The sequence below is a fragment of the Anas acuta genome, chromosome 1, assembly GCF_963932015.1.
Source record: "Anas acuta chromosome 1, bAnaAcu1.1, whole genome shotgun sequence".
NCBI lineage: Eukaryota > Metazoa > Chordata > Aves > Anseriformes > Anatidae > Anas > Anas acuta.
The window spans coordinates 124,259,496-124,286,949 of record NC_088979.1 but is presented as its reverse complement, the minus strand read 5'-3'; the positions used below and the strand labels follow the sequence as shown (position 1 = coordinate 124,286,949).

Here is a 27,454-nt window from a genome sequence, read left to right as displayed (position 1 = left end):
CTCACTTTTCATGCTCTCTCATTGCTCTGCCCAGCCCCAGTGTGTCTCATCCTCCTTTAGTACTTTCTTGTCACATACCTCTGAGCAGCTGCAAAGACAGGTCCCTGAAAGGAACAGGAAGGACAGGTGTTTTCACATGGTTTCACGCTGTTTCTTTGTGGCCCTTCTGGCCCCGGTGGGTAAGTGAACTCAACAACCCCCTTAGCACCTGCATAGATTCCCGTGCTGCTTGACTCGGCTGGATGCCTATTTCCCAAAGCTTCCTGTGGTAAGGACAGACGTTGAAGAAGATGGGCAAGAATCCATGAGTCTCCTGCAATGTCTATTTCTTTCCTGTGTGCACAGCACCCAAGTATTTTGTCTAAGGACACAAGCTGCCCCAGAATATTTCTTGCCTTTCACCTGGATATTGGAAACTCACATACTGATCTAAAGAAGTATGCTGTTCCTTCCCCTTCTCCCTAGCCTGTCCTGTTCTTTCTCATCCTTCTTTCTAACAACACACCATGCCTAGTGCATGCTTTTTCATCGTGTCTGAATTCGTGTCCTGCCCTGCTTTGTGCTTGAGTAGCTCTCCTCATCTCTCCATCAATCCATTTCTCCCCATCCTCCTTAATGCTTCTCCTTTTCCCTTCCAGTGTTGGCTCTGGAACAGTCACCAGACACAGTCATATGGCAAGGAGAAAAGATGAATCTGACCTGCTCCAAAATGAATCCCTCCTATATATATATGTACTGGTACAAGATGCCTTTGGGAAATGGCTCTGGGCTGATCCTAGTGGTTACTGCAATAAAAGGAAGCAAAGCAAGTGTTGAAGCGGCATTCCAAAGCCACTTCACGAGCAGTGGCATACAAGGAGACGGAATGACCCTCTCGATTGAGGGTGCCTTTCTCAATGACTCTGGCATTTATTACTGTGCTGAAAGTGAAACACAGTGGGTAGGTTGATGAGGCACCTGAGCACAAACCTCCCCCTGCACAAAAGTGAACGACTATCTTCCTCCTCTGCACTGTACCAGGCATTAGAATACCTTTATACTTGTTACTGTCTCTGCTCCCTAGACTTCCTTTCCTCCTCAGGCTCTTTCCTTCTTTTTGTCCTTCCCTCTCCACTCCTAGACACCGTCTTTGTCTGGTCTCATTTCGGTTATATTCACTTCTGACAATCAGTCTAACCTTATCTGCCTCCTTTTCTCTCCCCACCTGTTTTCCAGCTCTCCTCAATCCTCACTCCATAGACTTCCCTTCTTCTCATTTAAGTCCACTTTTCTGGCTTCTCTCATCAAACGTCCCTACTCTCCCTGTCCATTTGACAGCTCTCTTTCCAAATATATTATTATTTTTTTCTCCTTTCTTTCTGGGTGGGGCCAAGTATCTGCATCTTCCCCAGCCTGCTGTACCTGTATATTTGCTAGCAAACTTTAAGCTGGACTAGACAACAAACAGTAGAGGTCTCAGATCTAGGCTAGCTGTGGGTCTGTGCTGGTACTCCCAGGTGGACTTGAGAAAGTGGTATGCCAGAGGGAAAAGTGTGAGATTTTGTGAGTGTTTGCAGTGAACTTCAAGCTGGACTAACCAATGTGAGGGTGACTGTGGAGCAGGTAAGGGTGCCCAGGATCTGTGCAGTAGTGCTGGGTGGACAGAGGAACTGTGCCAGGTACTCTATGGATCCACAGTGGTATGTGTGTTTATGAATACAGAGAGAATTTTATGTGTGTCTTCACTAGTGAACTTCTATCTTTACCAGCCAGAGAGGAGGAAGGGAACTCAGTTACTTGTGTCTATGTTTACATGATGGTGTGTAAATGTTGTTGAAGGTAGCCCTTCACCAAGGCAGCGTGTGTGACTAGTTGTGTCAACTTCCAGTCTCTGTGTGTGTGTATCTGTGTGTCTCTGGGATACATGCTCAGCTTTGCTACTGGTTGAACATGTGCAAAAAGGAAAGCAGCAGCCACGTTTCCCAACCTGAGCAGATACTCTGGGTCCCCAGGCACTGGGCTGGATGCCAATGGCCAAACCAGAATGGTCCTTGAGTTGGAGCAGCTGGAGGGGGTGTCTGTGTTCACGTCATTCTTCGTTTCCACTACAAAAGCACATTGGCCAGAGTTGTCCAAACCCAGCATGTGCTGGGCATGTTTCCACATCCCTTGCCTGAACTGGGAGCTCTGTTGGCTTGAATCCATAGACATTGAAGCTACCTCTGATCTCTTCTTTCTAAAGGGTGTATCCTGAAGAGAAAAGAAAGTGTCAGGATGTACTGACTCTCCAACATAACCAGGGTCTGATGAGGATTGGGTTAAGGATGAAGGCAATGCACATTATGCTGCTGAATCCTAGCATTCCTATTTCCTTGGAGCGGGGGAAAAGGAGACAGAGTCGTGGCTTTGGCTGGAGATACAAATATCTGTCCAGGTGGGGTTGGGCATGGAGGGTTGGTACCAGCTATAGAATTGAAAAGACCGCCAGGCAGTTGATCCTCATAGCAGGGCACTTCCAAATATGTAGTTATATGTGGCATCAGCAACTTGTTAAGGAAAGCTAATGCTACTGAAGGATGTTCCCTCTCAGGCTTCTTCCTGAGGCTGGGATATAATTCCAGGGAAAGCCATTCCGATGAACGTGCAGAGTACTTGAGGGAAGCCATGAAGCTTATATAGCTTCAAGAACATAGAGCCCTATATTTAACAAAAAACCATTTACCTGAGACAAGATGGGAAAACCCCTGAGACGAGATTGGAAGTCTGGAACCAGGAAGACTCATCCGTAGTGCAGGAGGACCAGATCAAGGAGCAATGAGGCAAATTGGATGTATGTAAGTTCATGTGGCCTGATAGATTGCACCAAGTACTGAGAGATCTGGCTGTCACTGCAAGGTCACTCTTGATCTTTGTGCAGCTGTGATGAGTGGGAGAGGTTCCTGAAAACTGGTTTAAAGAAAGTACTACGCTGGTCTTGGAAGAGCAAGAAGAGAAGAAGGACCTGGGGAACTACAGGCCGGTCAACCTACCGTCCGTCCCTCAAATGGTGATGGAGGAGATGGATATTTTCTGGAATGTATTGGCAAATTCATAAGGGCCAAGAACGTGACGTGGAGTAGCTGACAAGGATTTATGAAGGAAAAGTCATGCTTGACTAACCTCACTGTTTTCTTCAATGAAGAAACTTGCTAATGTGATGCCCATTATTGAGAAGGATCAGAAGGAGGATCCGGGGAAACACAGGCCTGTTAGCCTGACTTAAGTGGCAGGGAAGGCTGCACAACAAATCATCTTGAGTGCAATCACGCAGCATATGAGGGACAAATGGGGGATCAGACCCAGCCATCATGGGTTCACGAAAAGCAAGTTAGTGGGTGTTGGCCAGTGCTCATCTGAACAAGAGCCAGTAGTGTTCCCATGTTGCCAAGAAAGCCAAAATCATCCTGGCTTGCATCAGGACAGTGTAGCAAGCATGACCAGGGAGGTGATCCTCCCCCTGTACTCTGCTCTGGTGAGGCCGCACCTCAAGTACTGTGTTCAGTTTAGAGACCCTCACTACAAGACAGACATTGTGGCCCTGGAGCATGTCCAGAGAAGGGCTATGAAGCTGGTGAAAGATGTGGAACACAGGTCTTCTGAGGAGTGGCTGAGGGAACTGGGGTTGTTTAGTCTGGAGCAGATGAGATTCAGGGCAGATGTTATTGCTCTCTTCAGCTACCTGACAGGAGGTTGTGGTGAGCTGGGGGTCAGCGTCTTCTTGCAGAAAACTAGTGATAGGACTAGAGGGAATGGCCTCAAGTAATGCCAGGGAAAGTTCAGTTTTGAAATTTCTTCTCAGAAAGAGTAGTTCGTCATTGGAACGCGTTGCCCAGGGAGGTGGTTGAGTCACCGTCCCTGGGATGTTTAAGAAAAGGTTGGACCGGGTTATTAGGAAACTGGATTACTGGATAATATTGGTGGTATGGGGACAGTTGGACCAGATCATCTGGAAGGTCTTTTCCAACCTTAGTGATTCTATGATTCTGTGTCTAGCCTGGTGGATAAGGGGAGAGACAAGGACGCTTTTAACCTTGACTTTAGTAAAGCCTTTGACACTGTCTTCCGTAGCATCCCCGTAGAGAGAAGCTTCTAGAACCACAAGGTTCTAGAAGAAACTTCACTTCTCTATCTACAGGAGATACACTGGCTTTTCAACAAAATACCATAAGTGCTTTCTCATTTCTATTCTTAATTCTTCTTCCAAGTCTTGTGTCTTAGAAGCACAGGAAGTTTTGAGAAGTTGGACCGACCAAGATCCTGTGTTCTGTCTCATTCTTGGAGCCTTTTAGTTAAGTGCTCCTGACGGTTTATCACTTATTTTCCTGTCATCCCAGGTTGCCGAGTGCTTTTCTTGCCTTTGTATGTGCACCCAAATACATTGCACTTGATCCCAGCAGGCTTTTTTTTCTTCAGAAAAATAGAGAAACCACAGGGCACATTGCCCTGTTGACCCTCAGGCTCCAGTTAGTCCACACAGTTCTGTAATTCCCTCACTCCTTCTGTGTAAGAAAAGCAATATGTAGAAATGTCAGCAGTGAGAGAAGTAAAAAGTGTCCTCACATCTCGGTTCTCTGCAGACTTTGGTTGCACTTACCAGACAGAACATGAGACTCTGGGTCATGAGTTTGGGGCGTACAGGTGCCAGAAAAGAGTGTGGTAGTATAACATCAATAGGTAGGTAAGCACCACACTGCCACTCTTTCATTCCCCCTACTAAACAAAACGTGAGGAGAAAATATGCTGAAAAATAAACAACCGTGTGGTTTGAGATAAGGACAGAAAAATCCCTCACCAGTTACCATCATGGACAAAACAGGCTCAGTGTAGGTGGGATTAATGTAATTTATTGCCAATGAATTACTAGCTAGGGCAGTGGGAACTAAAAGCAAGCTAAAAGCACCTTTCCCTCATCCTCGTTCTCTTTTTTTCTACCTCTTCCCCCCAAGCAGCACGGGCAAGAGGGAATGTGGTTACACTTGGTCTTTGCGAATCCACCCTCACTCTCTTTCCCTGCTCCAGCATGGCTCTTTTCCCCACTCCAGTAAAAGCTAAAAATCTAAAAATATGCATTGGAATACAATCTGAGTCAATATGCGTGAAAGGATACAAAAGCATGTAAAATTTGTTCAAACTCATTGGCCAACAGCTCTACCGACTTTGAAAGCACAACTGAAATGCAAGGAAAAACACAAAAGCTTTTGAAGGCACTCAGACAAATCGTCTATATTGTCTACAATTTTTTGACAAGCTGCTGAAACTGTAAGGCATCCGGCATAGGGCCCAGCCTTTGCTGAAGCACAGGTAAGGAACAGTTTCTCCTGACAAAACCTGCAGTGGCAAGAACTAGCAGGGTCTGGACAGGCGCCATGGTCATATCCCTCCTTCTCATATGCTAAGTGCCAACGGGCCCTAGGGCCACTGGAGAGCATACAAAGCTTTCACACATCACATAGAACATATTTTCTTCCCCTCTGGGAAGAGCTAAAGCGTTTCAAGTCACTTCTGTTTCCTTCTTTAAAAGCAGGGTTAAAAAAGAGTGATGGGGAATATCCGCTACCAATTCCGCTGAGATGTACACCACTCTCATAGACAGAGCATGCCCTTTCTACAAATCTTTGATGGCCAAGGGACAGGTACGAATCTCTCTAGAGCTTCAGACAAATATGTTAGGGATAACAACAAAAAGGGAGGAAAAAGTGAAAACCTCAGTAACATTGCTTGGAAGAAGCAACATCAGTACTAACGAAGAAGGTCACTGCAACCAAAGACCTCCATTTCAAAGTGTTAGTGTGAAAAGAATCAGCTACAACACCCTAAGTTCTTGGCATAATCAGAAAGTAATGGAGAGCATTATTAGTTAAGACTAGCCTAAGGCTAGCTTTAGGACAAGGCTAGCTAGGGCACACTTGGCAGGCTAGAAAAATCAGACTGATCATGAGGTGATGTCTAGTCACAGTTTTTGCTTTCAGGAAAAGAAGGCTGGCAGAGATACCTCCCTTTCTTTAATTCAGAAGTGAATTAGGATGTGCTCCCAGGAAGGTTAAACTATAGGGAATATGCTTTGCTGACTGGAAAACTGAAGAAACTAAGATGTGACTAAGCGCAATTTTTTTGTGCCCCCGCTATCTTTGCTTCTGTCTGACAGAAGTTCCGAGTTCTGTTGTACAATCATCTGTCACATACTGTGAAGGTCTCTCGAGAATGGAGCTATGTGTGCTGTGGGTGTAGAGGAGGGGTCCAGCATGTCCATCTGTCCAAAGTTCTGGTTCACATCAGCACTTCTCTTGTGTCAACCATGGTCGGGAAGCTCTGGGCTCTGTGTTTTCCCTCATCTTTCTCCTGCTCTGCGCTTTCTCTCTCTCCAAACCCCACCCATAACCCTAACGCTAACAAACTAACCTCAACCCTAATTCTAACCCTAATCCTAACTATGACTCTAAGACCAAATCAATCTCACCTAGGTCTCTCATGAAATAATGATCGCAATGGAACCCTTCTGGGAAATATGAGCTTTCTTTGGCAGCCTTTGTACAGCCCCACTCAGAACAGCAGCTTCTGGATGATTGATGAGGATGGTCGCCTTGCAAATAGGGATGCAGACAAGATGAACAAGGAGCTCCAGGCTGAATTCAAACACAAACCACTCAACCCTTTGCCAAAATGGACTTTGAGAGGTTCTTCCTTCATCTGACTCTGGGAATCCAAACATCTATGCAGGTCCTGCTCTAATTCCCCAAACTTACTGCCCTCCAAAGTCCTTCATCTGCCGTGCAGGTCCCTCTTTTGCAATTGGCAGTGTTTTCCCATGTTTGTAAGTTACTGTGTTTCCCAAGGCCTTTTACAAAAACAAGCGAAGTAGAGGGGCAGAGCACGCACACCCGAATCCTCTGGCCAGACTTTATGCATCATGTCTAATCTCCCTAGGCTGTCTGTTAAAAAAGATCCACATGACTGTTACATGAAGGTAAGAAGGTAATGGTGGGCAAGAGAGACTTGTCAGAAGTACAAAGCTGCAGTGCCGATTATGTGGGCTGTCTTCCCACCTGGGTTCTCTGTTAGAGGACAGTGGAGTCTATGGCTTGAAGAGATGGGGAAGACAATGAGAACTAAATTGTGAGTTGCCCCCACCAACAGCAGGAGAAATCCCAGGTGCACTGGGGATGGCCCTTGTGACCAGAAAGTCCCGGAAAAGGGATTCTGAGGAACCGTGCAGTTTCCAAGCATCTGCTCTGGCCCATCTACTGCAACCCCCGCTGCTAGCTGCAAAACAAGAGGGCTGCTCTGAATTGCCTGCTCTTCTTTATCTTCAGTGTCTCTGAAGATCAAGGGACTGGAAGTCCCCAGTGGAGCTAATACTCAGATATATTTCACCAGACCAGACCACCAGGGACAGAAGCTAAGAAATCCTTCTTGCATGAGGAGGTACGGGACTCTTTGGGGTGCTCCAGCTCACGCTGTACTACGATGATATAACATGAAATAATGGCGTACAAGAGAACAGTGCAAGACCACAGTTCCCATCTATTGATCCAGATTCTTTCACTTAGCATCTCCATGCAGTTCTCCTTATGCTTTTCACTGACCCTTCTTCGTCTGAAGTTGTGGAACACACCATTGGAATTTTCCTTCCTGGCATGAGGAGAGGCAAGTATCACCAGGGACAGGAGCACATTCCCACTTCCTTCTCTTTCCCTGTTACCAGTCAGAGCTCCAAGGCAAAGGTGCTGCCAGTTTCAAAAAGGAGGGAAAGGTTATGTCAGGCGGTCTCAGCGAGCTGAGTTTCCCCATTCGGGAGAGCCATGTGCATGTCCTTCTGTAGAGAAACACCTGAGGGCGCTGTGGATAGCATGTTCTCCATTTCCCATGAAAAAGCGAGCAGAGCAATAGGGAGCTGTCACTGGTAAAGCATGAGCAAACTGTACTATACAACCACTTTTTATTTTTTATTTTTTTCTTCTACTGTCTGGCACATACTCAGACCCCACATGAACCCTTAGCATATTCCTATCTGTCAACTGCCAGCCTCCCCTGCTCCACACCGTTTTCTGCAGGGTTTATACTTTCCTGTAATTGCATGCGTCATTCCGCAGTGTTCTCAGCCAGCCAATCCTTTCTCACTTTTCATGCTCTCTCATTGCTCTGCCCAGCCCCAGTGTGTCTCATCCTCCTTTAGTACTTTCTTGTCACATACCTCTGAGCAGCTACAAAGACAGGTCTCTGAAAGGAACAGGAAGGACAGGTGTTTTCACATGGTTTCACGCTGTTTCTTTGTGGCCCTTCTGGCCCCGGTGGGTAAGTGAACTCAACAACCCCCTTAGCACCTGCATAGATTCCCGTGCTGCTTGACTCGTCTGGATGCCTATTTCCCAAAGCTTCCTGTGGTAAGGACAGACGTTGAAGAAGATGGGCAAGAATCCATGAGCCTCCTGCAATGTCTATTTCTTTCCTGTGTGCACAGCACCCAAGTATTTTGTCTAAGGACACAAGCTGCCCCAGAATATTTCTTGCCTTTCACCTGGATATTGGAAACTCACATACTGATCTAAAGAAGTATGCTGTTCCTTCCCCTTCTCCCTAGCCTGTCCTGGTCTTTCTCATCCTTCTTTCTAACAACACACCATGCCTAGTGCATGCTTTTTCATCGTGTCTGAATTCGTGTCCTGCCCTGCTTTGTGCTTGAGTAGCTCTCCTCATCTCTCCATCAATCCATTTCTCCCCATCCTCCTTAATGCTTCTCCTTTTCCCTTCCAGTGTTGGCTCTGGAACAGTCGCCAGACACAGTCATATGGCAAGGAGAAAAAATGAGTCTGACCTGCTCCAAAATGAATCCCTCCTATTATACTATGTACTGGTACAAGATGCCTTTGGGAAATGGCTCCGGGATGATCCTAGTGGTTACTGCAGTAAAAGGTGGCAAAGCAAGTGTTGAAGCGGCATTCCAAAGCCACTTCACGAGCAGTGGCATACAAGGAGACGGAATGACCCTCTCGACTGAGGGTGCCTTTCTCAATGACTCTGGCATTTATTACTGTGCTGAAAGTGAAACACAGTGGGTAGGTTGATGAGGCACCTGAGCACAAACCTCCCCCTGCACAAAAGTGAACGACTATCCTCCTCCTCTGCACTGCACAAGGCTGGACAATACCATTGTACTCATTACTGTCTCTTTTCCCTAGAGTTCCTTTCCTCCTCGGGCTCTTTCCTTCTTTCTGTCCCTCCCTCTCCACTGCCTGCCTCCCTCTTCTTTTGCTGTCATTTGCATTACATGCACCTCTGACAATCGTTCTAATCCTCTCTACCTCCTTTCCTCTCCCCACCCTTTTTCCAGCTTTCCTCAATCCTCAATCCATAGACTACCCTTCTTCTCATTTAAGTCCACTTTTCTGGCTTCTCTTATAAAACCTCCCTACTCTCCCTGTCCATTTGACAGCTCTCTGTTCAAAGTGTTTTTTTGTTTGTTTGTTTCTTGGTTGGTTTGTTTGTTTTTCTTCCACCCGATCTAATTCACTCCATACTCTCCCTAAAGGGATTAGGAATGAGAGCAAGTTTGTATACACAGCCTTCCAGCTCAAACCTGTGCTTTCCCTAGTTTGCTCCTTCCTGGAAACAGAGAGGCCTTACAGAAGTCCAGGTAGATGGCATTGGTTGGTCTTGTCAACTGATGCAGTTGCTCTATCAAAGAAGGCGACAAGGTTGGTCAAGTACAATTTGCCCTTGATGAAGCCATGCCAGCTGTATCGGGTCACCTCCTTGTCCTGCACATGTCTTGATATCAGTGAGTGGGGGTTTCCACCCCGGCACCTGGAGTGAGGCTGTGGGTCAGAGTCTGTGTGCCTAGTACCAGCTGCTGGCGGTGGGTAGGGCCAAGTATCTGCATCCTCCCCAGCCTGCTGTACCTGTATATTTGCTAGCAAACTTTAAGCTGGATTAGACAACAAACAGTAGAGGTCTCAGATCTAGGCTAGCTGTGGGTCTGTGCTGGTACTCCCAGGTGGACTTGAGAAAGTGGTATGCCAGAGGGAAAAGTGTGAGTGTGTGAGTGTTTGTGGTGAACTTCAAGCTGGACTAACCAATGTGGGGGTGACTGTGGAGCAGGTAAGGGTGCCCAGGATCTGTGCAGTAGTGCTGGGTGGACAGAGGAACTGTGCCAGGTACTCTAAGGATCCACAATAGTTTGTGTGTTTATGAACATAGAGAGAACTTTATGTGTGTCTTCACTAGTGGACTTCTACCTCTACCAGCCAGAGAGGAGGAAGGGAAGAAAAGCTAATGCTACTGAAGTATGTTCCATCCCAGGCTTCTTCCTGAGGCTGGGATATAATTCCAGGGAAAGCCATTCCGTTGAACGTGCAGTGTACTTCAGGGAAGCCATGAAGCTTATATAGCTTCAAGAACATACAGCCCTATATTTAACAAAAAAAACATTTACCTGAGACTAGATGGGAATACTCTAAGGTATTCTATTTTCATAATGGAAAGAAGATTCCCCAAGACACGCAGATCTGTGATATCCTCCCTTAGCCTTCCAACAGGCTGTGCGGTGACTGAGATGGCCTCCTTCCTTAAAGTACCTCCAGGTACTGCAGCTAAGTAGTGTTCTAGGGACCTTGCATTGTAGAAGCAAGCAGCAGCATGACAGGGACAACAAAGCAGGCCATCATTCAGCTTCCCCAATGCCCCCACACCATATGTTCCATTTATTATTCACACAGTGTTTTTATAAACACACACAATGTGTGGAGAGGTATGCTCACAGGATGTGGTCCAATAGACGTATTACCCAGAAGACAGCACCCACACTCTTGCCTGCCCTAAGGGAGGATGTATCTTTCTCTTCCCTTGCAGTTTTTCTGATCTTTCTGTCTTCCCCAACTCCATTCCTTCACTTCTCTCCCAAGACCAACGGCCCCTCCCCACTTTCCGTGCTGTTTCCTCCTTCCTTCCAGACCCACACGGTTCCTGTGAAGTTAATACCTTTCTCACAGAGCTGCACAAGCACTCTTTAATAGTCCCACAGTGCTTACTGAAGGAGGCAGACTATAAGGAGAAGCCCTGCTGTAGGCAATGGGAAAGCAGAAGTGTGGAGGTGCTCTTCTACAGGTCTAGTGAGAAGCGGATGACCCTCACGCAGAGGCCCTTGATAGCCCAGAGCAGGCAAAATGATGGGACGCTCCCTGGCAAGAAGATGGCATGAACAGCATAGGGCTGAGCAGAGAAGATACAAAAGTGCAATCTGTGTGGCCAGGCCCTGTGAAATTTTGGGAAGTCAGATGTGGGAGAAACATAAAAACAAACTCCTTGTTTGCAGGCAAACTTGATCTCCAGTAGAAAAAGAGTGAGCCAGTGCATCCACCAGAACTGGTGCCCTTAATATAAGTATTTATCAGTGGACAAGACCCAAAGTTTTTGCTAAAGACAAACATAATTTGTAGGAGCTTTATTCCCAGTTACATGCACCTGATCAGGTTTCCCAGTCAAATTTACAGCATAAAGCTTCGCATACAATATTGCAAATGGACTTCTTTTTTCCCAAGCTCTTGGGGTTATCTGAACTCTAATCAGTGCTATAGGTAAAACCTCTGTCCGTTTTAACTGTGTTTCCTGGCGCAATTTCCTAACCTGTCCTTTCAATGTTTGGTTCATTCTCTCTACCTTGCCACTTAACTGTAGCTTCCTCGGGGTATGTAGGCCCCATTTTATATTCAATATCCTCACCAATTCCTTAGTAATTGCTGCTACAAAACGAGGTCCTCTGTCTGACAACATTCCTCCAGTACTCCAAATCTCAGGATTATTTCTTTTAACAGACATTGTACTACTTTCCTAGTTTGGCTCTTCACAGGTTATCTTTTAGCCACACAGAAAAGGTGAAGGTGCCCCCCCAGTAGAAGTACATATACATAACTATATTGGTTACACCTATGTAATTCAGAAAAACTTGCCACTACTCACGCAGAGTGACTCCCTTTTTCACCTCTACAGAAGGAGGCTTTTTGTATTTCCAATACAAAGCTCACATATTTGAGTTATGCTCTTAGCAATTAGTAGCATTTTTTTCTCCAATGGCATCCCTTCTGACGTTTCCTACTAGAGCTTCCCAACGAAGTTGTGTCGTCCATTGTTTCATAACTACTAGGGTAATATCCTGGATTCAGCTAGAAGAAAATTCTGCCTATTGGGTTCTGATTGGGTTCTGTGTTTGGGATTTAGGATGAGAATAATATTGATAACAGGCTGATGTTTTAATTGTTGCAGAGCAGCGCTTACTCTAAGCCAAGGACTTTTCGTCTTCTCCCACTGTCCTGCCAGTGAGCAGGCTGGGGTGCAGCAGGGGTTGGCAGGGGACAGAACAAGGACAGCTGACCCAAACTGGCCAAAGGGGTGTTCCATACCATATGCTGTCACGCTGAACGATTAATATGGGGTGGCTGGCAGGGATGGGGACTGCTTTTCGGGGATAGGATGAGCATTGGTCAGTGCAAGTACCTGAAGGAGCAAGTACCACACTGATCTTTAAGAAGAGCAAGAAGAAGGACCTGGGGAACTACAGGCCAGACAACCTTCCCTCAGTCCCTCGAAAGGTGATGGAGTGTATTTTCGGGAATGTATTTGCAAATTCATGAGGGCCAAGAACGTGACATGGAGTAGCTGACAAGTATTTATGAAGGAAAAGTCGTGCTTGACTAACCTCACCTCTTTCTTCAATGAAGAAACTTACTAATGTGACGCCCATCTATGAGAAGGGTCATAGGGAGGATCCAGGGAACATACAGGCCTGTCAGCCTGACTTCAGTTCTCCTTGTGCCTTTCACTGATCCTTCTTCATCTGAGGATCGTGAAGTTGTGGTACACACCATTGGAATTTTCCTTCCTGGCATCAGGAGAGGCAAGTATCACCAGGGACAGGAGCACATTCCCACTTCCTTCTCTTTCCCTGTTACCAGTCAGAGCTCCAAGGCAAAGGTCCTGACAGTTTCAAAAAGGAGGAGGGAAAGGTTCTGTCAGGAGGTCTCAGCGAGCTGAGTTTCCCCATTCGGGAGAGCCATGTGCATGTCCTTCTGTAGAGAAACACCTGAGGGCGCTGTGGATAGCATGTTCTCCATTTCCCATGAAAAAGCAAGCAGAGCAATAGGGAGCTGTCACTGGTAAAGCATGAGCAAACTGTACTATACAACCACATTTTATTTTTTATTTTTTTTCTTCTACTGTCTGGCACATACTCAGACCCCACATGAACCCTTAGCATATTCCTATCTGTCAACTGCCAGCCTCCCCTGCTCCACACCGTTTTCTGCAGGGTTTATACTTTCCTGTAATTGCATGCGTCATTCCGCAGCGTTCTCAGCCAGCCAATCCTTTCTCACTTTTCATGCTCTCTCATTGCTCTGCCCAGCCCCAGTGTGTCTCATCCTCCTTTAGTACTTTCTTGTCACATACCTCTGAGCAGCTACAAAGACAGGTCCCTGAAAGGAACAGGAAGGACAGGTGTTTTCACATGGTTTCACGCTGTTTCTTTGTGGCCCTTCTGGCCCCGGTGGGTAAGTGAACTCAACAACCCCCTTAGCACCTGCATAGATTCCCGTGCTGCTTGACTCAGCTGGATGCCTATTTCCCAAAGCTTCCTGTGGTAAGGACAGACGTTGAAGAAGATGGGCAAGAATCCATGAGTCTCCTGCAATGTCTATTTCTTTCTTGTGTGCACAGCACCCAAGTATTTTGTCTAAGGACACAAGCTGCCCCAGAATATTTCTTGCCTTTCACCTGGATATTGGAAACTCACATACTGATCTAAAGAAGTATGCTGTTCCTTCCCCTTCTCCCTAACCTGTCCTGTTCTTTCTCATCCTTCTTTCCAACAACACACCATGCCTAGTGCATGCTTTTTCATCATGTCTGAAGTCGTGTCCTGCCCTGCTTTTTGCTCTCCTCATCTCTCCATCAATCCATTTCTCCCCATCCTCCTTAATGCTTCTCCTTTTCCCTTCCAGTGTTGGCTCTGGAACAGTCGCCAGACACAGTCATATGGCAAGGAGAAAAAATGAATCTGATCTGCTCCAAAATGAAATCCTCCAGTACAGTTATGTACTGGTACAAGATGCCTTTGGGAAATGGCTCCGGGATTATCCTAATGGTTACTGCAATAAAAGGTGGCAAAGCAAGTGTTGAAGCGGCATTCCAAAGCCACTTCACGAGCAGTGGCATACAAGGAGACGGAATGACCCTCTCGACTGAGGGTGCCTTTCTCAATGACTCTGGCATTTATTACTGTGCTGAAAGTGAAACACAGTGGGCAGGTTGATGAGGCACCTGAGCACAAACCTCCCCCTGCACAAAAGTGAACTACTATCCTCCTCCTCTGCACTGCACAAGGCTGGACAATACCATTGTACTCATTACTGTCTCTTTTCCCTAGAGTTCCTTTCCTCCTCAGGCTCTTTCCTTCCTTCTGTCCTTCCCTCTACACTCCCTGCCTTCCTCTTTGTTTGGTCTCATTTGCATTATATGAACCTCTTACAATTGTTCTAGTCCTCTCTGCCTCCTTTTCTCTACCCACTTTTTTTCCATCTTTCTTCAGTACTGGGAAGGACTGGAAGTTTGGATACACAGCCTTCCAGTTCATGCCTGTGCTTTCCCCCGTTTGCTCCTTCCTGGAAACGGAGATGGCACTTCTTTACAAGATGGTGATAGCACAGTAACAGGTTGCTCAGAAAGGTTGTGTAGGCTCCTGCTCTGGAGATATCCAAAACCCACCTGGATGCCATGATGCACAGTATGCTTTAGGTGATCCTGCTTGGCACGGGGTTTAGAATAGGTGATCCTCAGAGATCCCTCCAAACTCAAACATTAGTGATTATGTGTTTTCAGAAAGGATTTTTTCTGCACTGAACTCTGCTCGGAACCTTGCTGTGCTGGTTCTGCCAAAAACCATGTGAGGAGAAAACCTGACCTCTGTCATTGAGTCAGCGGTAGCACTTGATGTGGTTAAATAATCATGGAGAGCATTCAGGGTGCACAGAGGCTTGGACTCAGTGATCAAGGCCAAAGAAGCCGGAGATTGATCCCAAGTGTATGGATAAGTGTACTAGTGTCTGCCTCGCTGATGATGCCAGAATGACAGCTGAACTACAACAGCAGAACTTGATAGGCACACTGGTATTGAAGAGGAAAGCTCACAAAACAAGGTCCTGTTCACTGGCTGAGATGGTGCTTTGCATGGAGAAACCTCATATGCAGATGTTTCTTTGCAAGACGAGAAGTCTGTCACAGATTGTACCCACCCTCTTTTCCGGATGTTTCCCATCTTGGAGTCTAACATCTTGCATCAGCTCTGCTGCGTGAGGATTGTGTAGAACCCTGTGCATGCACTCAGAGCTATATTGCTCACCCTACAGTAATCCTGTCGTGGCCAATCTCTCAAAATCCATTCATGTGGCCTGTCTCAAAAAGCCATCTCATATGACCCTGTGGGCTGGAGTGGGGAAAGGCTGAGGATTCTCTTACCTGCACCAAAGTCTCTTGCACTCAAAGGTTATGCTGCCACCTGTCTGTTGGGGGTTTGAGAGAGAAATGGGGCATGTTTCTTTCTAGATCTCAGTAAGAAAAGTCAGGCAAGAAATGGCTAAATGAAATACCTCCTGTAAAAAGATAGAATAACAATAATAATAAGGAATGTAGATAGCAAGTAAATAATACTTCCCTCCAGATGCTGAGCACCCTGCGTTTATATAGCATCAGACAGAACAGAGAGGGTTTCTCTCACAGCATGCTGTGTAATTTCCATCCATGGAGAGAGGTTCCAACTTTTTGGTCCTTCAAGCTACTGCAGGTTTTCTTACAAGGAAACAACTATATTCCTAAAGGATGTTTGCATGTGGACTGCTTATTGAACATTCAGATAAAGGCAAGGCCATAGCGTTGGTGCAAGCACTGGTACCAAGTGGGGGCTTCCTGCAGGCTTTTCTGTTACAATGAGCTGAGTTCATTCTGTGGCCAAGGGAAATGTGCGACCAACAGCCTGAAAGACCAAGCTGTACGTACAGCACAGCACAAGTTTGTACCTCTTCAGGATAACTGACCACTAGTCTCTGAGTGTCACCTTCAATTCAGTTTCATATCCACTGTTTCCAGTTTCATGTCCACCCTTCAAATCCATCTCTCTCCAATTTGGAGATCAGGATGTCATGTGGGGCCATGTCAAAGGCCTTAAAGAAGTCCAGGTAGATGCACTGGCTGGATGCCATTGGCCAAAGCAGAATGGTCCTTGAGTTGGAGCAGCTGGAGGAGGTGTCTACGTTCATGTCATTTCCATTTCCACTTAAAAAGGACATTGGCCAGAGCTGTCCAAACTTTTATCTCTTCTTTCTAAAGTGTATATCCTGAAGAGAAAAGAAAGGTTCAGGATGTATCAACTCTCCAACATAATCAGGATCTGATGAGGAAAGCGTTAAAGATGAAGGCAATGCACATTATGCTGCTGAATCCTAGCATTCCTCTATTCCTCTTTTTTTTTTTTTTTTTTTTTTTGGGGGGGGGTGGTGAAAGGAGGGGACAGAGTCATGGCTTTGGCTGGAGATACAAATATCTGGCCATGTGGGATTGGGCATGGAGGGTTGGTACCAGATACAGAATTGAAAAGATGGCCAGGCAGTTGATCCTCATACCAAGGCACTTCCAAACATGAGGAAAAATGAGGCATTTATAATTTCTTAAGAAAAGCTAATGCTACTGAAGGATGTTCCCTCCCAGGCTTCTTCCTGAGGCTAGGATTTAATTCCAGGGAAAGCCAGTCAACTGAAGGTGCAGAGTACTTGAAGGAAGCCATGAGAGGCTGTTGAGCTAGAGGAAGAACGTGGACCCTGGATGCAAGGCCACATCAAGCTGGAGATTACCCCTTCTCCCTATTAGTGTGGGAAATGCCTGACCAGATGGGGGACTGATGAGGATGAGAAGAAGTTGAGTGTAACAGAATGAAGATCCCCCAAGACACACAGATCTGTGATATCTTCCTTTAGCCTTCCAACAGGCTGTGCGGTGACTGAGATGGTCTTCTTCCTTTGACCTAACTCCAGGTACTGGAGCAAAGTAGTGTTCTAGGGACCTTGCAGTGTAGAAGCAAGCAGCAGCATGACAGGGACAACAAAGTAGGCCATCATTCTCCAGGCTGAGCACAACAGCTTCCCCAATGCACACACACCACATGTTCAATTTATCAGTCACACAGAGTTTTATAAACACACATTTATGAATGTGTATTATCTGTGGGGAGATATATAACATCTCCTTTTCCTCTGTGTTGGTTTCCTATCTCTCTGCCTATTATTCCTTCTTGGAATCCTATACCACGTGTCAATGTGTGGACTTGAACCATGGCCACTGCAAGCAGACTTACTTGCATTTGTGTATTCTTCTGTTTCTGTTTTTGTCTTTTCTCCTTTCTACTTCATCTCAATTATTATATACCTTATATGCTACCTCAGTTAATTAGGAAATAGACATTCCTGAAATTCAGAGTTAATTAGTTACTGGTATCACCATCATGTTCCTGTTATTGCACACATACACACATATTAAGACAGATGTGCAGAGTTTGTACCACACTATTTTGTGTATTTCCTACTGTTCCTAGGCAGCCAACAGCTTTTTCACATTTTGGGCGGTCTCACATTGCTCCGCCCCCTGTCCCACCCCCCCAACACAGTGCATCCATTCCTTCCTCAGCATTTCCTCATCATACCTCTTTCTACATGAAAGGTCACTGCTGCCACAAGGCAGTCTTTCTCCATGGTTCCCTGCTGGTTTCTTGTGGCCATCCTTGTCTCTGTAGGTAAGTAAATTTTCCTCTCCCTTCAGAATATTCATTGGTTCTTCTGCTACTGCCCCAGTGGTCAGTTGTTGGCAGTGCTCCTTTCCCCATGGCTTTCTGGGGGAATATGGACAATGAATGAGGTGAAAAGATTTTCCTCAGGCTCTTACTCAGAAAACTCAACAAGTCTATCTATTCAGTGTTTCTGCCGCATTTTGATAAAACAACTGAGAGCACTTAAGTTATTATTAAATATACATTAGTTAAATTTCTAGTACATTTTAAATTGTTTTTTCTTTCTCCTATATGTCTCTGTCAGAGAAATGGGACACTGTCCCATATCCTTGCTGACATTTTTATACCACCCCATCCCACATCATACTTCAAGGATGTGTCTTTGCATCCCTTTCAAACTATTTCACTCCTCACATTTCATTTCTTTTTTTTTTTTCAGGATGGGCCCTTCAGCAATCACCAGACACAGTTGTCTATGAGGGAGACGCTCTGATTCTGAACTGTTCAGAAAAAAAAGAGAGTGCATTCTTGACCATGTACTGGTACAAGCTGCCTGTCGGGAAGAACGCCACTCTGCAGCTGATCGTAAATTCAGTGGAAGGTGGCAGAGCAGAGATTGAAAAGGAATTCATAAACCACTTCCAGAGTAGTGGGACTAAGAGCAGCTGCTTATCAGTGGAGACAACTCATGTCCTACTTAATGACTCAGGCACTTATTTCTGCGCTAAGCAAGATACACTGTGAAACAACAGCTGGAGGAGCATACCAAAAACCTCTCCCTGAAAAAGGAGATCTGTGTGAAGCTCATACAGTCATTTATTTAACAGTAAAACCATTTTCTGCTCTCACCCTCCAGCTCTGTCTACTTAAGCAAAGTGGTGTTTTACTTTGTCTCTTCTGTTCGTACTCTAGGGTTTTTTTTTTAACTTTTTTTTTTTTTAAGTTTTCTCTACTTTTTTTTTTTTTCCCCTATATTTTCCTATCCCCAAATCACTTTTTGTCCTTGCTTTCTTGTACTCAGCTCTCTCCTCATTTCTCTGTCATCCATAGATTTCTCTTCACTTTCTCCTCTAGTCTTCTCTCTGTACCCCTCCCCTTTCTTCTTTGTCCTCTGTGACACCTGTCTCCCATCAATTTCCTTAATCTCTTCCATTTCTTATTGTTTTCTACATGTTGAATTAACTCACAAACATGCAGGATGTGGAATTAGTTCACATAAACTTTCTTCCACCAGCTGAAAAGCCAATTTTTTTTTTTTTTTTTAAAGCCAGGAAATTAATTAAATTCAATAATTAATTAGTTACTGGTATCCCCATCATGTTCCTGTGATTGCACACACACACAAATACTAAGACAGATGTGCAGGGTTTGGACCACCCACTAGCTTTTCACATTTTGGGTGGTCTCACATGTCCTTTCTACAAGCTGTTGAAGGCCAAGGGACAGATATGAATCTCCCTAGAGCTTTGGGCAAATACATGAGGGATAAAAACAAAAAGGGAGGCAAAAGTGAAACCTCAGTAATATTGGTTGGAAGAAGCAACATCAGGACTAACGAAGAAGGTTACTGCAATCAAAGACCTCCACTTCAATCAAAGTGTTAGTGAGAAAAGAATCAGCTACAACATCCTATGTTCTTGGCACCCTAAGTTCTTTATTCAGAAAAGAACATAGAGCAGTATTAGTTAAGACTAGCTTAAGGCTAGCTTTAGGACGATGCTAGCTAGGGCACACTTGGCAGACTAGAAAAATCAGACTGATCATGAGGTGATGTCTAGTCACAGTTTTTGCTTTCAGGAAAAGAAGTCTGGCAGGGATACCTCCCTTTCTTTAATTCGGAAGTTAATTAGGAAGTACTCCCAGGAAGGTTGAACTATAGGGAATATGATTTGCTAACCAGAAAACTGAAGAAACTAAGATGTGACTAAGCACATTTGTTTGTGTCTCCACTATCTTTGCTTCTGTCTGACACAAGTTCTGAGTTGTGAGGTATAGGCATCTTTCACTATTGAGAAGGTCTCTCGAGAATGGAACATATGTTTACATTTAAAAGAATGTAAATGTACTAGCTCTGGCAAGATGTCCCAAGTCATTTCCACAGGCAAGCAAATATCCCCTAGGTCCATGCCTGTTAGCTCCAATGCACAATGATGAAATGACTGACAGTACAACATTCAGAGAGCATTTTTTTGGTCTGCAGGCAGTCCCACATTTTTGTCAATGAGATCAGAACTGTGCCTCTCTTGCAGACAGGCTAAGCAACACTTAACAGCCACATGAATGCTTGGCTTTGCTTTTAGTGGCTCACTAACAAGGGTATCAAAGGCGAGCTGTCTCTTCTCCCTCTTCTAAACAAGCTTGATGGACGAACCAGAACACTCCACCCCTCGTCCCTTCATCTAAACCAGAACACAAATTAACCTAGAATTATTACAGTCTTTGGCAATATCCAGTCCGTGCATTGCTGGTTACCTCTCCCAAGTATCATCCTTACCTCAAGTTGCCCTACATTGGGAATCAAAATGATTGTTGTGGTCTAACACTGATAGACAGCTAAGTACCACAAAACCTCTCGCTAAACAGGGCCTCAATAAATGTAGCGAATGTTCAGGAAGACGAATGCTTTCATAACGGAAGTACCCTCTTCTTTCTCTCCTTGCCTCCTTTCCCCCACTTTTATTGCTGAGCTTGATGTCATATAGAACGGAATATCCTTTTGATCAGTTTGGTCTTGCCCACCCCCAGCTTACTGACCTTTGGTGGCAGTAGGGGGGCAGAACTGGAGATAGAGCCTTCATGCTGTGCAAGCACTGCGCAGCAATAGCCAAAACATTGGTGCGACACCAACACTGTTCTAGCTGTAAGTACAATGCAGAGCACTACAAAGGCCGCTGTGTGAAAAGTTCTGCCCCAGTCAGATGCAGTCAGCAAAAAGGGGAACAACTTTGTTGGCTGTCTCTTCATGGCACTGTTCACTAGTGGCACAAGTAGTACTCTAGCCATGTAAGAGGTGAGAGCCTGAGGACATTCCAACAATTTGAGAATCAAGTCTGACATGTCATCTGGAAAGTCGAATTTCTTCTTTACCCACTGAAAGCCCTGACACATGTGGGTGGACAGTGACAGAGATCTGGGACTGTTTCCAAACTTCTCTTCTCCACATGCCTGTCCCTCTTACTTGAGAATGTACTCTGCCTGCTGATATAAAAGTTTATTTCCCTCCATTTTGTCTCATCCTCCCCATGGTCCTCCAACTTCTTTTCTCCCCTAACATACCTGGCAAAGATATTAAACAGTCTCCACTTGCAGTAGTCAGGGAGGGAAAGACTATGACTTTCAACCTTGACCTTGGTGCAAATACTCTAACGGGAAGGATGCCCTGACTTTTCTGAAAAAAAAAGAAAAAAAAAAAAAAAAAAAAAAAAAAAAGGATTCAAGGGCAGATTCTGAGAAGGAATTCAAGAAGAACTTCCAGAACAATGCGACACGAAGCTGTGGTTTGTTATCATTTGTATATTGTGCTGTTCCCCAACTCAGGCAACCATTACTCTAAGCATCTGATAGAGCACAAACCTCTCTAAGTGAAAACAGTACTTGTTCCTTCAAGCCCTGCTCTTCTCCTCTCCTTTTCCTCCAGTCCTGGCAGTCCCCGGTTACTCTTGCACTTGTTCCCATTTCTCCCTGTCTCTGTTTTTTCTTTTTACTTTATTTTGTTTATTTGTTTTTAGAAAGCTACATAGTCCACTTCTGCAGCTTTTTCATGGACTTTCCCAGTGCCAGTTAGGGTTAGGGGAATTTAAAACCAGAACCCAGAACAATCTCTGTTCTTTTGACTGGTCCAGGAAAACTAAGGAAGCCCAGCACACCCTGTTAACTGAGAAAAATGGTATAGACAGGAGCCCCAATTAGTAAAAATAGCCTCACTAGGTCATAGCATTGGTACATTAAGAAAACTAGTCCTAGGAAGAGGTTGCTTTCATTTCCCAAGTACAGCTCTTAGGAAAAGTTTAGACATATTGCTGGGTGCCAGGGTCGATGGGGAGAGTTCATGTTCTGCCTGCTATTTTCTCCCATAGGAGTATGCTGCCGCCTGAGTGTTCACCACACTCTTTCAGATGTTTTAAGTAGATGTATAGCACCTGAGTACATGCTGATAAACAGAAAGCATCTTCTACTCCAAAATGGTTGTACACAACAGATTCAAAGACTCCTGAAGATGATGCTACAAAATGTTCCAAGGTTCTTCTAGCTGAGAGGAACTACAAACATTTAATATGTTTCTGTGGTGGTTTTACCTTGCTTGGCATCAGAACTCCACCACAACGCTCTCACTCTCTCTCTGTAGAAGAGGAAGGGAAGAATAAAGTATGCTCGAAAGAAAACAAACAAACAAACAAACAAAAAACAAACAAAGAAAACCACAACTTATGGTTGTGGAAAAATTAATTAAAGGGAAGAGGAAGAAAAAACCAAACAAACAAAAACAATAAGCAAAGGCCGCATGGAAGCACACAGAGAGAAAATAAATTACACTCTATTTCCCATCAATGCATGATGGTTGGTCACACCCCAGAAAGCATGGCCTCAGTACATGTAGTAGCTGTTTGGGAGGACAGACATTTTTGTAACAAGAGCCCTGCCACTCCCCGCTTCTCCTTTCCCACCTTTTATTGCTGAGTGTGACATCATATGGTATAGAATATCCTTTTGGTCAGTTTAGGACAACTGTTCTGGTGATGTTCCTCACCATCTCTTGCCCACCCCCAGCCTGCTCATTCTTGCAGGTTGCGGGCTTGGAGGGAGTCCTGATGCTGTGCTAGTATTGGTCAACAATGGACAAAACACTGGTGTGATACCAATGCTGTTCTAGCTACAAGAGCAGCCACAGCACTGTACGGGTCACTGCAGTGAAAGTTAACTCCACCCCTGCCAGACCCCGTACATTTCCCCAGTGTTCTGTGTCTCTGTCCTCTACATGATAACCCATGGAAGTACCCAGAGGAACTCTGCACAAAGAAGGTCTGCCTGAAAGCCTTTATTTTTTGATAAGTTTTGTATGTCCAATTCTAAAACAGAAGAAAATGATGAGGAGGAAAAGCAGGTCACATAGAAGACAGTGTCTCAGTTGGCAGCAATAGTTGATTGGATCCAGGAGACATAATTGCAAACCTTCGTGTAAACTCCAGGATAGCCTTTCTGTGCACATCCAATGCCCCAGGAAACAATACCTTGGAGTTGCCCATTGCAGACTACTGGACCACCAGAATCCCCCTATGCAGATAAAGGATACAGACATTCAGCAAACATTTTCAGCATAAACAATAAGCCAGATGTCTCAGAAAACACTGAAATTCTGGAGAGCTCTCATGGGCTTTTTTCACACAGAAACTCTACAATCATCATTTCAGATTACCACTCTAGACTTGATGCTAGTGTGCCTTACTTTAGCTTAGCATAGCTAAGAGTGAGTAAACTGCCTGTTTTTCACAGATGCAGTTCTTGGTTGATGCTCAGGAAATTTGTGTTTTACACATTATTCTGTCAAATATTTCCCTGGAGTTAGGCATAAGTAACACGCAGAGCAATTGCCAGTTGTGTTCATTTACCAGACTTCTTAGAGATTGACGTACTGGGTATTTCATTTTTAGTGAGTCCAAAAGCAACCTTTGCATCCTAAGCTCTATATCCACTGTGATTATTGTTGATTCTGTGGTGCAGCACTCCTCCATTTTCAGAGGCCTAAAGTGCAGAAGGTGGCATACTCTGCTTGTGGAGAATTAGGCCAGAGAGGTGCATCATGTCCCCAAAACAAAAACAAAACAACTCATCAACAACAAAAGAAAATGCCCAAGAAGGACAAATTGAGTGAAAAACCTAACTTGCTCAGTAAGTAACCTCTATCCTAAGCCTCCACTGTTAGTCAAAAAACAGGGGTCAAACGTGCCACTGAGGATAGCAGCTTCTTTAACATGATATCCTCTTCCACTAGCAAACTGCAGGAGAGATACAGGTAAGAGAGGCAGATGTTTTACCTGGCAGGAGTCTTTCCCTCCTTCCAGGTATCCTACACATATCATGTTGCTAGTAATTTGGCCGGGGTAGGCACTGCTGCACTGGCTTGAGGAGAGTACAGGAGCTCTCAGGCACTGCAAGTTATCTGGATACAGACCTACAAGAAAATAGAGAAATGTCTGATGACATGTCTGATTTGATTTCAGAGCCCGGAGAAGCCACCTTTCTTTGCAGAAAAGTCATTGCTCAACACCCTAATTTTTTAGTCCTCATTTTTCCTCTGAAGGAAAATCACAGCCTGGATTCTATTTAGGTGGAAGAGATTCTGCCCATGGGTCCACTGTTCTACATTTCAGCTGCATAAACATTTGTGATATCTAGAAAACCATCAACTGGCAAGTGTGGAACTAAGAGCTATTCCTTTAGTGCATATGTTGGAGAAAACATGGGTCTGAGGAAAAGCATCCTCTCCTCTGGTGTAGGTTTGGTGGTTTTCAGAGAATTAGATAGCCACCATCATCTGCACATCAGCCACCATCTGCACTTCTGACTATTGGTGTAGGAGAGTGGAGCTCTCTTGTAGCAATTTTAGATGCACATATTTTTATCATGTTCTCAGAGAACTGGCAACTCTATTAACATTAGCTAAATTGCTAGCGCTTGGCACTGCGTAGTGCCAAGGCACATAATGTATGGTAATGTAGGCATCCTAGTGAAGGGCACTTGGATGACCTAAATGATTCCATTTTCATAACATACAACAAGAGGAAGGACCAGGCTTGCCATTAGAGCATTTAAATGGTTACTGTCCTACACAGATCATTTATAGTCATTCCTCAAAAAGGCCTAACCTGCAGCAATATTCTGTTCTTTACCCTGTACTGTTTGGACCTAATTGTGAGGTCTTTGAATGGCTCCCAGGCCCTCAGAATGCTGTACATTCTCTCTGAGCACTCACTGCCACTGCTGAGTGTGTTGCCCCATCCAGAGATTAGGCATGTGGTGCCAGTGGCCACACAGCTGGTAGGAAGAGGAACTGTGTTGACATAGGAGTTGAGTGTGGCTGCTTTGGAAAGTTTGATGAGCATAATGTCGTTGTCCAGCGTGTAGGCGTTGTAGCCAGAGTGGCGGATGACTTTAGATGAACTTATGGTCTGCTCAGTGCCTTCTTGGGATGCCAGGTTGTGTTCCCCAAGTTTCACTTGGATGGAACTGGAAAAGACAAAGAATGTCATATACTTTACAGTTACTGACATTGTAGTTTGTAGAATCCTCCCTGTCACTGTATGCACTAGCTTCAACATCATTATAGTAGTAGCTTTTTTCACTCAGGGTACCTTTATTGTCCTGCAATAGCTCCTGGGCATCCTCAGTGAGATTTTATGCACACCCAGTTCAGCTGGTGAATTCAGGAAGGATTACTTTTCTGAGCTGGGTCAAATTAAATATATTACAGTGCCTTATACAAACCTTCTGGAAAAAGACAAACTGGTACCACCAAGAGGTCATTCCTCTTCTTGTTCTCCAGTAACTAAGTTGTAATAAGATTAATGCAATTTACAAGAGATCACAGCCCATAATTTGTTGTTAGATAATCACATTGTCATTTCAGAAAGTAACCTGCATTCACAGAAACATTTGCAAAAATGGAAAACCCCATATGATGCCCCAGCCCAGCTTTCTGAATGAACCATCCATTCCTTGATTGTCTCCTGTCAGAACTGGGTCCGTTGCATATTTGAATCTCATACATATTAGAATCTCACTGTTAAAAGTGAACTGGAAGAAATAGGTTATGGAAGAATATATTTTTTCCACTCACGACTTGTAGCAGTGAGCCGCTGACAGGACCCACTGGCTGCTGATGAGAGAACCTCCACAGAAGTGATACCCAGAATTCAGGGACACCTGATATGGAATAGAGTTCTTTGTACAGGTGTAGCCTCCCACAATCTTGTCATCATCATCATCACTGATGGGGAAGGCAACTGGGAGATAAGAAGTAGCATATGTTAACATCTGACATAAGGAACTTTGTGGTGTTGTGATTGCCTGAAGTGTCTCTTTTGTAGGCTCTGGTCCTATTAAAATGCACAGTGGCAGCGGTGGGCAAGTCTAACAGACATTTGTTTACTGTTCCCTATAATAAGCTGATTGAACTTAGATTGGTAGCTCATCTATTTGCATCTAAACCACTGGCTGCTGGTCCCAGGCTGAAACTAAGAATACAGAAACATTTTGTTGGACAGGATCAAGGGTCTGTTTGTCCCAGGATCCTTGTGGTGGTTTTACTCAGGTGGATAGCACAGTTCCACCACAGCTGCACTCATTCCCTCTCTTCAAAGATGAGGGGAAGCAGGAAGCAGGCCCTGGGAAGCAGGCCTCAATACACATAGTGGTTGTTCGGGAGGAGATGCTTCCACAACAAGAGCCATCCCCTCTCCTTCCCCTTTCCCACCTTTTATTGCTGAGCGTTACATCATGTGGTATGGAATATCCCTTTGGTTGGTTTAGGTCAGCTGCCCCAGCAATGTCCCCTCCCCATCACTTGCCCACCCCCAGCCTGCTGGCTCTTGAGGGCTTGGAGGGAGTCCTGATGCGGTGCCAGTATTGTGCAGCAATACACAAAACACTGGTGTGATACTAGTGCTGTTCAAGCTACAAGTGCAGAGCACAGCACTGTATGGGCTACTGCAAGGAAAGTTAACTCCATTCCAGCCAGACCCAGAACAATCCTGTCTGCAGGAGTAGTCAATAGCAGACTGAGTCAAAGTACAGGATAAGTCTGCAGTGGTATTTCCTTGGAACACTCCTCAGTATTCCAAGAAATAACAACAACAGGACTTCCTGAGCAAGACATATTATCTTTGTACTTCATTTTTCTTGACAGTCATGAATTTATAAAGTCAGTTATTGAAACTATATAGTCATTTCAATATTCCTGGGTCAAGAACCCTTATGAGGGCATTCATTCCACAGTCTGTGAAACAAACTATCCTGAACAGATATGTAGCAGTCAAAAGAAGTTGCAGTGCTCTTTCTTAAAACTTTTGCAAGGTGTAATTGGACTTAACTTTTTCACAAGAGACTACCTTGCAAATTTCTTCAGAAATAAGCTTCATTATACATTACAAAAGTAAATTTAAAAATATACTCACCAGCCACACCAACAAAGGCGACAAACAGTATGTATTTCATGATCTTGACACAGCCTCAAGCCCAGACTGGTGGACTGGAAATGTAACCTGCTGGAAATATATTTTCTGAAATGGCCTTATCTATGGCCCAAGGTTTTCTCCAGGGAAAAATACACAGTGGAAAATTTGAAGATCCAAATACAGATATTAAAAGCAAGTGTCAGAAGGTAAAAATAACTTATCAACTAAGCACAAACCTTTCTTAAGATAGCTCTCTTAAATTATTTCAAAGAGTAACCTTCAGTATAAAAATATATTTTGGCTTTGGAAGTTGTGTAGTTGTTTGTCCTTCTCACTTTTGTATGCAGCACTTGTTGATAGCAAACCTTTGAGATTCCTCTGCACTTATGAAGTCATTTTTAAGAACATATGCTTTTTCCATAAGCTGAATATTGTAGGTAAAAGACTA

General features: G+C 44.7%; 1 protein-coding gene and 2 gene segments (V, D, J or C); 2 read left to right on the top strand and 1 right to left on the bottom strand.

Moving 5' to 3' along the window:
- The window catches only part of LOC137865311 (T-cell receptor beta-1 chain C region-like), a 96,371-nt gene that overhangs the window by 19,961 nt on the left and 48,956 nt on the right, over positions 1 to 27,454 (top strand).
- Positions 13,402 to 27,454, top strand: part of LOC137865324 (T-cell receptor beta-2 chain C region-like) — a 76,136-nt gene continuing 62,083 nt past the window's right edge. The window contains 2 exon segments of the C gene segment in view: positions 13,402 to 13,556; positions 14,007 to 14,294. Of these exon segments, the coding sequence occupies positions 13,514 to 13,556; positions 14,007 to 14,294 (331 nt within the window).
- On the bottom strand, positions 22,852 to 27,165 carry LOC137865347 (trypsin I-P1). The gene is made up of 5 exons (XM_068700349.1): positions 27,007 to 27,165; positions 25,671 to 25,836; positions 24,807 to 25,060; positions 23,869 to 24,005; positions 22,852 to 23,107 (listed from the first exon to the last, which is right to left on the bottom strand). Exons 1-5 carry the CDS (start codon positions 27,044 to 27,046, stop codon positions 22,958 to 22,960), a joined length of 747 nt encoding a protein of 248 aa, XP_068556450.1. The 5' UTR covers positions 27,047 to 27,165; the 3' UTR covers positions 22,852 to 22,957.

Bases quoted from the DNA above. Each gene is read 5' to 3' on its own strand.
- LOC137865347 (XM_068700349.1), bottom strand. From the start codon at position 27,046: ATGAAATACATACTGTTTGTCGCCTTTGTTGGTGTGGCTG. The intron at 25,061-25,670 runs GTGAGTGGAAAA...TGTCTTTTCCAG, and splicing joins GCGGCTCACTGCTACAAGTC to TTCCATCCAAGTGAAACTTG. The intron at 24,006-24,806 runs GTGAGTGCTCAG...ATTTTCTTGTAG, and splicing joins CAACACACTCAGCAGTGGCA to GTCTGTATCCAGATAACTTG.